The following is a 12125-nucleotide window of genomic DNA, read 5'->3' on the forward strand; positions in this document are numbered from 1 at the left end:
CATCTAGGAAGTAACAGATTGATACACTGAACAACATGAGTAAGACTAAAATTTAAAGTGACATTTAAGTACATTTCAATGTATTTTTAACAACCGAAACTGAGATTGCAGCACACCAATGAACATTTCTTCATGAACATACAGCTAAGAAGAGTGCATGTAAACGAAATCGGCTTAATCCCTTCCCCAGAATGAAATTTAGTAGCCAGAAAACCGTTTTATCAAGGTATTCATGACTGGAAGTCTCACTGAGGAGGATACCCCATACCATTACCATTACTTGGGGTTGTGCCTTGTAATTTGTTTTCCAGTGAAATTCCTTTTGTTTTCTTCAGAGTCTTTGAAGGGATTGAAGAAGCACAATAAAAATGGGTGACATTTAAACATATTCACCTTCTGAGTTGCCTGCATTGTTGTCTATGTTTTGATCATTGCTGACGAAGTAGCTTGAAAACAGGTCAGCTGCAAGTGCATGCTGCTTTTAAATTTGTTTAGCAACTCTTCTAGTAACCTGTAAAAGGAAAATAGTTACAACTTCGGCAGATTCTGAAAACAATTACCCCAAATTCTGGCTATTCCATCTGTGACTTCAAGTACACCGTCTGCTTAAATAAAGGGCTGAATGTTTAGTCTATTCAAATCTCTGAATATCATAGACATGTAGAAGTACGCCAAGTGTGTCAGGATGATCTGTGGTCACAAGGGACTTAGCCACAGCAATATTATCAAGGCCATCAAATAGCCCTTTATATGGCTTTCCTTCCAGATAAAGATTGCTTTCTTGAGAGAAACATACCTACAAAACATAGTGGCAAAAGGACTGGTAGAGAGTGTCTAAGATAATTCTGTAAGGAAAATACAGAAACTGTCAGATTTGGGGGTTGGACTAGATGACCTTTGAAGCTCCCTTCCAACCCAAACTATTCTATGATTCTATATACCACAAAACCAAGTACCCCTTATCAAGGTTGTGGCTCTTCGTGTGTAGCTGAACTGCAAATTTCAGTCCTCAAACTTGTCTTTGGAAAGTATTTTGCAAATTTCTCTTTCAGTATCATGGCTGAAAGATTAGAAACAGTATGTCTATTCTAGGAGAAGCATTAATTCACTGGCAACTGTGCTTTTTTTCTTTATAGATTACAGACTATGTATGATTCTTTCTGGATCATAACAATGGCTTGTTTACATCTATATAGGTGTCAAGAAGGTACTTGGTGCAGTGGATAAAATCTATATATCCATAAACTAGATGTGTAGGACTAAGGATGTTGCTGGCTTTCTTGTGCTGTATTTTAACAGTGGAGATGCATTATGAAGTTTTACAGTCTTGCCTGTGTGCTTTATATTCCCCATATTCCAGGGAAGAATGAGTTCTCTGAACTTTTTGCTGTTTCAAAACCAATCTAGATAGGGCAGACCTGTATCACCTGAACTTTCTGGCAAGCTGTGATTATTGAACAGCCAGTAGCAGACTAAATTCTACTGTACGTTAAAAAAAACCCAAAAACCAAACCCAAAACCCAATGAAACGAAAAAGCTTCCCACCAAACCCAAGAACAACAGCTTGAACCACAAAATCAGTATCTGCTTCCTCAGTAGGTCCTCTGGAAGATGACTATGGCCACATTCATCACTTAGTGTTGTAGTAATGATTGTAAATGAACTGCGCTAAATCAGGGCACAAATCTGTGTTATTTTACACAAATACTTGTAGATTACAATGAGCTGCCTGGAACAGTGACAACTGTGGTGTAACAACCTGGGAAACAGAACATGTTTTACACGTTCTAGGGCTCAGAACTCCAAGGCAGGTGTAAAAATGATGCAGTTCTTGATTCTCATCTGTCCCATAAAGCACAAATACTTGTGACTAAGTGAAAAAACAAACAAACAAAAAATTCTACAGGTGTTGTGGGAAGTCTGAGTTTAAAGAACTCTCCTTTCTCAAAACTGATTCCTATCTTAAAAAAAGTGTAAGAGCCATGTAAGGCAAGAAGTTATCTTGAGACTTGCTGTGGCTAGTGAGGAGTAGGTTTGAATTAATAGACAAGGAACATCTGGAAGAAGGCACAGACCACAAGCTGCACAAGTAGTCTCTTCATGTGTCTACAGAACAAATTCTGACTGTTAAGTACAAATTGATGCAGTTGAGTTCCTGAAAGTACCATAATACCAATCTCAAGTTCAAAAAAACTACACTAATATACTCATTAAAATCCATCCTACTTTTACAATACTACTCTTTATTAAGCTATGCTTGTAAAACAGACTACCAAATACCAGGTTGGATGCAGCAAAGCAGCTTGGTTGTCAAAGTTTGCTACAGTGGGGAAGGAAGAACCCAAAACTCCTCCTCCTGATGTTAAAAAACCACAGACCCTTCTTATTTGTTTTTAAAATGAAACAGGCCAGTTTTGAGAGTTCCCCGTATATCAGCTGGCAAAAGCTTGGACTTTCTTTCCTGGTCATTTTTTTTATTGCTTCTGAAATTCAGTAAGATGAGACAATGGACCTCACAGAAACTTTAAGATTAACAAGGAGGGCTAAAATAGATGGAAATTACAAAATAAGTACAAAGCTACACCGAACTGATAAGACTAGGATGGGCAAGGGGGGTAACCCACAAAGCCATTGGCTCCTCCATGTAATTTAACTGGCCATGATGAATAAGGACTTAGCTTATTCTTAACTCTGTCCAAAGAGGCTTCTGCTCTGTAATTCAGAAGGTTCAAATACAGTGAATGTTAACCCTCTTATAACAAAGTTCTGATACGAGACTAAAAAGCAGTATCTCCAGAGACCAGAAAGAAGGCAAGAAAATATATTATACTCACTTTTTGTCAGTTCCACTTGAGAGCTGAGGCAAGGCTTCTAAAGCTTGCTTAAAGCTCGAGCTGCAAGGAGAACAAAAATACTCATATGCCACTGGTACAAGTCTCAGCATTAACAATTTCTCTCTATAAATTTGTGGAGATATGCTATATTTTATCAATTCTTATTTCAATTAATTAACAAAATATTATCTTGAGACCTGATACTAATGTGCAAATTGAACATAAAGTGGTCATGGGTTTAAGCAGGTCTCTTGGCACTCCTGATGTGATGTACAGCATACACCAACAGGAAATGTTAAATCAGCATCTGATTTGAAACTGTGCTTGACGTCATGTACTCTTCAAGAATTACAGATACAAAGTAGGTCTAACTTCGAGGTTAGAGGAGGTTTCTTGGGGCATTATCCAGTTAAGTTTTGAGTAACTCCAAAGATCGGGTTTCCATCCCTCCCTGGACAACAGATGTGGAACAGAAGTGCAGGTAACAACGCAGGACCTCCATAGACAGGTACAATCTTGCCAGCAAAAGATTAATACGGTCATTTATGACAACTACTACTAGTGAAAAGCCAGGGATAAAAAGGCATCTATGAAGTTCCAGCTTCCAGGGTTCACTGTGCTTTATGCCATGCTGATTAGAGACAATATCACTTCCATTTTATCCAATTTGAGCCAGTGCCAAGAAGTTATCATTTAGAGGTCTTCATTACTTTCAAGACACTCAGAATAGGGAAGCAAGTCTTTTGAAATGTAATGCAGTGGCACCACAGGACACTACTGGAAACACTGAAAACAGAACAGGCCTTCAAGCCCTGCAATGTCTCCTACAAAATATTTATTAGGTAAGATGACCAAATTGCCATCTGTAGCAACATTTAATGCCAATCCTAACAGATGTGTAGGTAATTCAAATAGCTAATGAACCTGCACATACAATTCATAACATAATCATACAAAAATTTCAATCAATCAACTTTACTCAAAACTGCTGACAGTTACCACAGTCTGCTTTCACATGCCTTGACTGCATCAACGACTGATTCTGCTAATGCTCGCCCTAGTTCTCCATAGTTCTCCTAGTTCTCCTGCCAGTATCTGGCATCTTCTTTGCTGTGAACTTTATGAGATTGCTGTGAAAAACTGGATAAAACTCAGCAACATCTGCTTTTGTCTTGTTTTAGCATAATTTTCCTCAGCAGCTGTACTGCTGTTATGAAGTTTTACTTTTCTGAGTGGCAAATTCTAGCTTGTGTCTAAAAATTCAAGTAAAAAACAAACAAACAGTAATTTTCTTTCAACTGATAATCCTTGCTAGTTATCTGGTTTTCATATATTTTCCTAGTATATTACATATTCTATTTGAAGCAAATTTCTTAACCTTTAATTTACATTATGTGCTTTTCCATGTTTATGAAGAATTCCATTACATTTTAAAACAGGCATTACAGTACATCTTACTTGCTTTCAGGCGTTAGGTATATGGCCACGGTATCTCTCAATGCACAGATTTCAAGTCTTGCCTAAAGACAGAAATACAAATATTGAAACAATGACACAATGTCCTTTCATCAAGTGAACACCAGTATCCCAAAGCATCATCATTTTTAGAGGCAAATATTATTGCATGCTGCAGTTGTAAGCAGCCTTGGCTTTTAACAGTTTTGTCTCCTGTATTCTTCTTTGCTATGCTGCTGTGCCAGGAGACTGCTAAAAGGCACTATTTCATACTTTTGATTCAAGTCAAACTGTTTGTATGGTCACTACATAGTAGTCTATAAACATTGGTTTGTCTGTCGGTAACAGTAATAAATCTTCAGTTCTGTTCCATCTTTTCTGTTCTGGATAAAGAGATAGAAGGAGGCAACCATAATTTGTCTGCCTGGTGGTTTTTGGCTGGTTTTTTTGGTCGTTTTTTTTTTTTTTTTAACATTGAAACAGTGAGCTTAACTTCTCACAGCACAGCTTGGCTGGGGAGGAAGGAAACACAAGAGTACAAAAATCTGTCAATACATATTTTATTCTTGGTTTTCCTGTTGAATTTATTTATGTTTTTTCCCCATCAGATGAGGAAGTAGAATGGCTTTGCTTTGCTTCTTGTCTGTCACCTTGTAGGCACACACGCTTGAGGATTTTAGTCCCGCACTGTACTGCGTGCCTAGGTATTAATTTTCACCTAGGTAAACTATGGTGGAGAAGGAACTAAAAGATTAAACAAATTTCATAAATTGTCCTTTAGTCTTTAAAAAGCAATCAACACAGATTTTATATGAGATAAAAACATTCTGCATCTGATCAACACTTTCAGAAATTTTATTTAAAAATACAGTGAACTTCATCCAAGTTCATATTCTGTTCTTGTTCATCATATAGATAAACTATAGTTCAGTTAGCTATTACAGAAACATTTAGACACAACTAATATGACATTAAGCTTCCAAAATAAAACATTTTATAATGCAACACACACCTAATTCCAGTTCTAATGAAAGGCTTTTCATTTTAGGTCTTTCCCTCATCTCTCCTCTAGGCAGGAAACCAGCTGAGATTTATGCTTTTTTAGTGCCAGAACTTTCTGGCACAAAATGCCACCCACCAATTTTATACTTATAAGCAATGCTTTTCCCACCACAGGATGTTTCATCTCTTTTTGTATGGTGCTCCAAATTGAACAGCCTTGGACTTTTCGAAGTCCTACACGTAAGATTCTGGAGTCTTCCTACATTTTAGGACGTAGCAGTACTATGGGGAAGTGTCACTTTCTCAAGTACCACAGCCTAAATAAACATGGTGGCAGGGCAAAGCCTCAAAAACTGTGGGTCACGGGATGTGGGAATACAGATTCACGCTCTTTTGGGAATGGGTTTTTTTTGATCAGCCTGACCAGGCTTGGACCATTGCTGCTTCTGCCTGGATTTTATATGTTCAGAGGAATAGAAAATGACCATGAGTGAATAATTTACAGTAGGGAGAGAAAATTCTTTCAGCGATGGGTTCAGGCAGCAAGTTCGTACAACAGGCTGTGGGTGGCTTTGTTGCTATTCATTGACTGTCTATTTAAAACCAAATCAATCTTGTTTGGCTGTGATCTTACATTAATTCTGTCCAACACAATTATTACCAGAAACTAGAAAATAAGGCTTGCAATTGGGAAATTATTTTCCCATCATAATGCAAGAATGCTGTCATGTACAATGAAAATTGGGAGTTTGCTCTTTTTGCCTGTTACAGCCATTGCAATCACTAACTCAAAGGAATGTCTTTTAAAAAGATTTTTTTTTCTTGGAGTCCTTTTAAACTTATCCAATAGCACTTACAGGTACCAATCTAACTGTAAATTAAGAACGCTGTGTGAAAGTATCTGTTCTACCCATGTGGCAACTAAGTGCTAATGTAGAAACAGTAGAACACACAAGTTACTAGTTTTGCAATGACTTGTGAGATCCTACTGCATCATATTTTCAAGATTTTAAAGTCTCAAAATATCACAAAATAATTTTTTTCTTTAGAGTAATATTTGGATGACAGTATTTAATGACGTTTCAAACAGATATCATTATGATGCTTTTTATCTCATAGGATATAGGTAAACTTTTATGCATTCAGACACAAAATCAACTCTAAAACATAGTCAAACCCAAGAACCATTATTATCTGAATGGATATTTATCCATAAATGTAATAGGTTGTATACTAATCCTTTTTATCTCCTTGCTTTCACTGCTGCAGTAAATTTAACAAATACACAGATTGTATCTCTCTCTGTTATTCTGTTTCATAGATTCAGATGTTTGCAGTACAAAGTATTCAGGTACCTGTAAAGCTCCATTTTTGCTGAAGGACGAAACACACTGCATCAGTCGACTCAGTTCTTCAGAGACTGCTTCTACAACCCTTGACATTACCCGAGGAACTAAGTCTTTGGAAATCTTAAACACCTGATTTTTATAAAAGAAGAATCATGAGCACAATAGCTATATTAACAGAAATATTTTCTATGGTAACATTTCAGTAAAAAGCACTAGACACTTTGATTGATAGGACCACTTCATTTTTATAAAGGGACAAAAAAATTTCAAAAGCAACTGGAACACGAAGGATTTCTTTTGATACTTGCCTGCACTTTGACAATTCACCTCTGTCAATAGCTATATGATATGTGATAATGACAACTTTCTTATAATGTCTAAAAGCAGCTAAACCTTAAAATATGTGATTGTCTGGTGGATGCAGGTAGTCATGTAGCTGTATATAGACTGCTGTTTCGTAGATAGCATCTTTAATTCAGGGTTGTGTGACTGACCAAATTACACATACAGCCACATTTTCCCCACATATTTTGATATTTCTTCTGGAATCCTTTATATTTGACCACTGTCAAATAACCAGTGACTGTTTGTTCTGTGGCAGAGATAAACCTTTGAAAGGGCTTGAGACTACAGAGCTGTAATGGATTCTTCCATTGATGCCATTTATTATTTCCCTGGCAAAAATTACATTAAATCTCTCTTTTTTTTCCCCATGCATCAAGACTATATTTTTAACTGCGTATTTGTATACCTCTTTAAAGTGATACTTGGAGCCTCCATCTGAGGTTCAGAATATCAACTACAACACAACAGCAACACAAAATTAAGCATTAGATCTCTACCTGACGCAAAGCATGAAAAACCTGATCTTCCCTAAAGGGAGCCTTAAGGAACCGAAAAATTGTTGGTGAACTTAAAAAAAAAAAAAAAAAAAAAAAGGTATGATTTTTCTACACAGAATTGGGGAAAATGCAGGCCGAGAGGTTGGAATATAGGAGGAAGTGAGATTATAGGTTAGACAGACCGAACTTGTGTCAAGACTTAAAGGTGACAATAAAGCTGCACAGGGCTGTGGGAGATGATGACACAAGGAACTGAAGATGATGTGACTGGAGTGGTGGAAGAAGGCAAATGAACCACATAGAATTTCTAACACACTCCACCCCCCATTTCTGCTTTAACATTATTTTAAAAATGAAATAGTGGAATGTTTCTTTGCTAGAATGCCTTTGTTTTTCATGAAGTTCTGAGCTCATGTGTGACAAGGAAATACAGTAATTGACAGAAGATGTATTAATACATGTGTGTAAAAGTAAACTGTGGGGAAAAAAATTAAAAACCCCAAGATTCCTACACAGCTTTCAGTGATTTAAGTAATGAATTATGTATCAAGGGATCCCATAAAGCTGTCCGTTCTAAAAGGCAGGTCTGCACCATAGGATAAACACAGCGACCGTATACATGTGAGTTATGAGCTGTTAGCATCGCTAATTCAAACATGCAGCCTGTTTTAACTGTTTTGACTCACAAAAGCTAAGTAAGTGACATACTTAGCTGCATGGTAAGAAAAAAAAAAAAAAAAAATCAACCAGAAACAATTTGGGAAGGGGTCACCTTATTCAGCAGCAAACGTTGCTGAGCAATTCAACACAAACATACCAGGAACACACCCAAAAATGTTCTACTGAGAATATTGGTGCCCACAACAAGCACTCTTGAAGTTACTATACAGAATCCAGGAAAAAAAATTCTCAACAACGATGAATCATCACAACTTTGCAATAAGAAGCCCTTATTTTGAGTTCAGTTAAATTTGAATTCAAAGGTACAGAAACAATTTTCTTTCCATTACAGTCCATGCTTGTTGTTCAGCTGATGGTTAATTTTTGCTGTTTCAAACTACAGAAACTTGCAGTCTTGCTAACTAAATTTAAATCTGACCCAGCTTACAGAATTTCACCAGAAAACAGTGGAAATGGGAGTTTCATCTTGACACACGTTTTCATATTTTTGCAATATTTCAAATCTAGAAATTTGAGGCAATGCTATTTGGGCCAAAATCAGTCTCAGTCTCAGTGAAGTCATTGAGACAGTGCACCTTTCTGCTGCAGTATTTTAACAAGTATGCATGTTTACAGCATCAGCTCAGTAAGTCACAAACGTCTTCCAATTTTTTTAAAGAAAAACCATCTCGTTTTCATTTTTATCAATTTTCACTACACTGAAAACCAACATTAAAAACAAATGTCATGTTGGTATATATTTTTGGTTTTGCTTATGCCCTCATTTGGAAGTATTTCATAAAATCAGTAGTGCTTCTATGAAAACTGCTGTAAGTAAATATTGAAACTGAATAAAAAAAATTGCAAACAATATTTAATTTTCCTGAAAATATTTTAGTTTATATGAATCCTTATAGTTTAATGAGGAAAAAAAATAAACTAAAACCTCATGTGAATCTCATCAGATTTTAATTAGACGGAAAAAGGAGAGCAGCTATTCTTGTGGTATTTTGAAAGGTGAGAGTGTTATCACTACCGATGCTTATACCAGGAGCAATAGTAATCTGGTAACACTCTTGATGATTTGAACGAAAGAGTATGTAGAACAGATGCTGTATTTTAAAAGACTATAGAAAATTCCTGCATATTATCACAAAAGGCCAAATAACTTCAGCTCTGCTAGCATATTATTTCAATAATAATATTCTAATTTGATTATTCACTCCCTATCATAAGCCATTACCTACCTAAGCATTTCAAAGAGCATTTGTGCTGTACAGAGACTATAAGACTTTCTGGTTTTAGGTTTTCACTTTTTATTCTATGCACAAGAACAACATACTGCCTTTTCACTCTGAGTGGCATACGTTGAACATTTCTTCCAAAGCAAAGCACAAGCTCACTTTCCTACGTTATGGAAAATAAAGTTATTCAGAGAAAGTGAGCATCATTACTATCTATATATCTTTCTCTCTATAATTTATCTGCATGAAAAGGGAAGAATTGAGCTTTATAGTTTGGCTTTCCTCTTCATCAGATGGTGGAAACAAAAAAGTGTAATGGACTGTTACTGAGGATAAACAGGAACTGTTCATCTCCTTCTGCACTTAAAAATAGCACTGGCATACTTGGTTGGCTAAACTTGACCCAAAAGCCCTTTTATCTATAATGAAGACACTGAAACAGAGGTACAATTTCCGGGGGTGATGAAAGCCATATTTACCATACAAAGTGCACTGAAATTACACGTATAAAGGTAAGCATGAAATAATGTGAAGTTTTTCTCACCTCTGCATGCACAGCAATGATATTCACTAATGCTTCTTTCAAATAGTTTCTGACACCTGAAACAAAGCAAAGAAGATAATTACTTTCATTCTGTTGTCTCTAAGCCATAATATTCTACAGTTCAATACTGTACTTTTTCTTCTCATTCTTTTACTAGCACTATTGCAATCAGAGACAGAAAGAGAAAGTTCCATAGCCACACCACCAGTCTATTTCCTTTTTCAAATCAAATGGAGAAAGGCACATTTCCTTACAACAAAAGGTTAAAAAAAGCCAGTAGGTTCCCGTTTCAGTATTCTTCTCTTAAAACCTATTTTCACCAACTTCGCAATTTCACAAAACCCTGGAATTATTAAAAATACATTCTGGATGTCTTGCTAGAATACACATACCATTGCACAAGACGTGCTACAGCTCAGTAAGTTCTAAAGAAACAGAGAAGACAAAGACAAGGCGTTTTGTTTGTAAAACAATTTTCAAGAGATCTCAGTGTTTTATCAGCTTCTCTGACTGTTAGCTACTATAATAGAAATAGCAAGGACATGTTTCTCTGAAATTGGTTCAGAAGATATTACTCATGGCAGTTTATAGAAGATGTCATGCCTTTTGTAGATATTTCCTCTTGGGGAGGATGGAGAAGTCAAATAAGCATTTTATTTACCAAGCATATGAAATGCTTGTCAATTTGTACTAAAAAGGAAATTCTAAACAGAAGCACATACAGCAGGGTATGCTTTAGTGAGGACTGCCTCTTAATCTGCTATGCTCCTGTAATTCTGGAATAACTTTGCAGATCTGGACTCCAGTTGTGTAAGATTTAAAACCGGCAAAAATCTAAAATTGCTCCATTTGCTTTACTGGGCACTTCACTTTGTAAGCGAAGGTAAATTAGAAATCATTTAACACACTAGAGCACGCATAAGTGTTGGAAGTTCAACACAGCATAACGAGAGAGTGTTATGGATCCACATGACCTCAGCTTCTGATTCCAATTACTCTAGCAGGAACCAGAGAAAGCGCAATGACCCCATCACTCCCTTTGGTATATCTAATTGACAGTAAAAGATCACAATTCACACAATCATAGAATAGTTTAGGTTGGAAGGGACGTTCACAGGTCACCTAGTCCAATCCCCCTGCAAAGAGCAGGGACACCTTCAACTAGATCAGGTTGCCCAGAACTACATCCAGCCTGGCCTTGAATGTCTCCAAGGATGGTGCATCTACCATCTCTGTGGGCAACCTGTGCCAGTATCTTATCAGCCTCATTTAAAAAAATTGCTTTGTCTCAACCAGCTCAAATCCCCTCTTTTAGTTTAAAACGTTACCCCTCATCCTATCACAATGGCCCTGCTAAAAAGTCTCTGGAATTGTAGGTGAATACTGATGAGACCACACAGCTCAGAGATCACAGTGTAATTAAGGTTGCTGTTATAAAAATTACAAAGTGGACCTTCAGTTCATCTTACTTGCTCCACCTTTGCTCAGATAACACCAATGCAGCAACTTAATTCTGCTGTGAACAACAGAACATCAAAATGAGTTATTCTATGGGAGAATAGTGTGTCATAACTGCCATTTCAGTTGTACTAATTTTTTTTTAATCACTGGTCCCACAACTCACCTCAAGATCTAAAAGGAAACACTCATTCTTTCTTACTTACGCAATAATGGACAAACATTTCATAAAAAGAGTAGGACAAAAGGATGACAGGCCCCCTTTGCACGAGGCTGAGCACTTTCATCACCTGTGTCTACACTGTTCTGTGTGATACAGCCTGGAGCTTAGATCAGAGGGTGCTTCCTGGAGGGCATTATGGGTCTCCTGTATTCCACCTGGAAGCAGGGGTGCTTGGTGGAAAGTGAAAGGAGAGATGTTGAACAGTGAGTCTTGTTCCAACATGCAGTCAGGCTGTAGCTGATCTCTTTTGCACCCAGGCTTCTGTATCAAGACAGCCTCTGTTTTAAAAGTTCATAGTGAAGAGGTGAACATGAAGTTACTGCTCTCACTAAAAGCAGTTTGGTTTCTAAACATACAAAAGAACTAAGACCTTTTTAGGAGGAATGTTCTATTTTCACCCTGGAAGAGATGCAAGTAACTGAAAAAGGTAAAGAAAAATACAAGCCTTTCCCCACACATTCCAAAACATCTCTAACGCCTTTTCTCACTCTTTATTATCTTCCTTGAAAAATCT

The 12125-nt window shown here is 36.8% G+C and overlaps 1 protein-coding gene across 1 annotated transcript in view; it reads right to left on the reverse strand.

Moving 5' to 3' along the window:
* Positions 1-417: 417 nt before the first annotated feature.
* Positions 418-12125, reverse strand: part of EXOC2 (exocyst complex component 2) — a 108844-nt gene continuing 97136 nt past the window's right edge. The window contains exons 23-27 of the mRNA XM_010020920.1: positions 9931-9986; positions 6647-6769; positions 4293-4354; positions 2835-2894; positions 418-511 (exon numbers count right to left, since the gene is read on the reverse strand). Of these exons, the coding sequence (XP_010019222.1) occupies positions 418-511; positions 2835-2894; positions 4293-4354; positions 6647-6769; positions 9931-9986 (395 nt within the window). The remainder of the gene's footprint in view (positions 512-2834; positions 2895-4292; positions 4355-6646; positions 6770-9930; positions 9987-12125) is intronic.

This window comes from Nestor notabilis, unplaced genomic scaffold (assembly GCF_000696875.1).
Source record: "Nestor notabilis isolate BGI_N333 unplaced genomic scaffold, ASM69687v1 scaffold7028, whole genome shotgun sequence".
Taxonomy (NCBI): Eukaryota; Metazoa; Chordata; class Aves; order Psittaciformes; family Psittacidae; genus Nestor; species Nestor notabilis.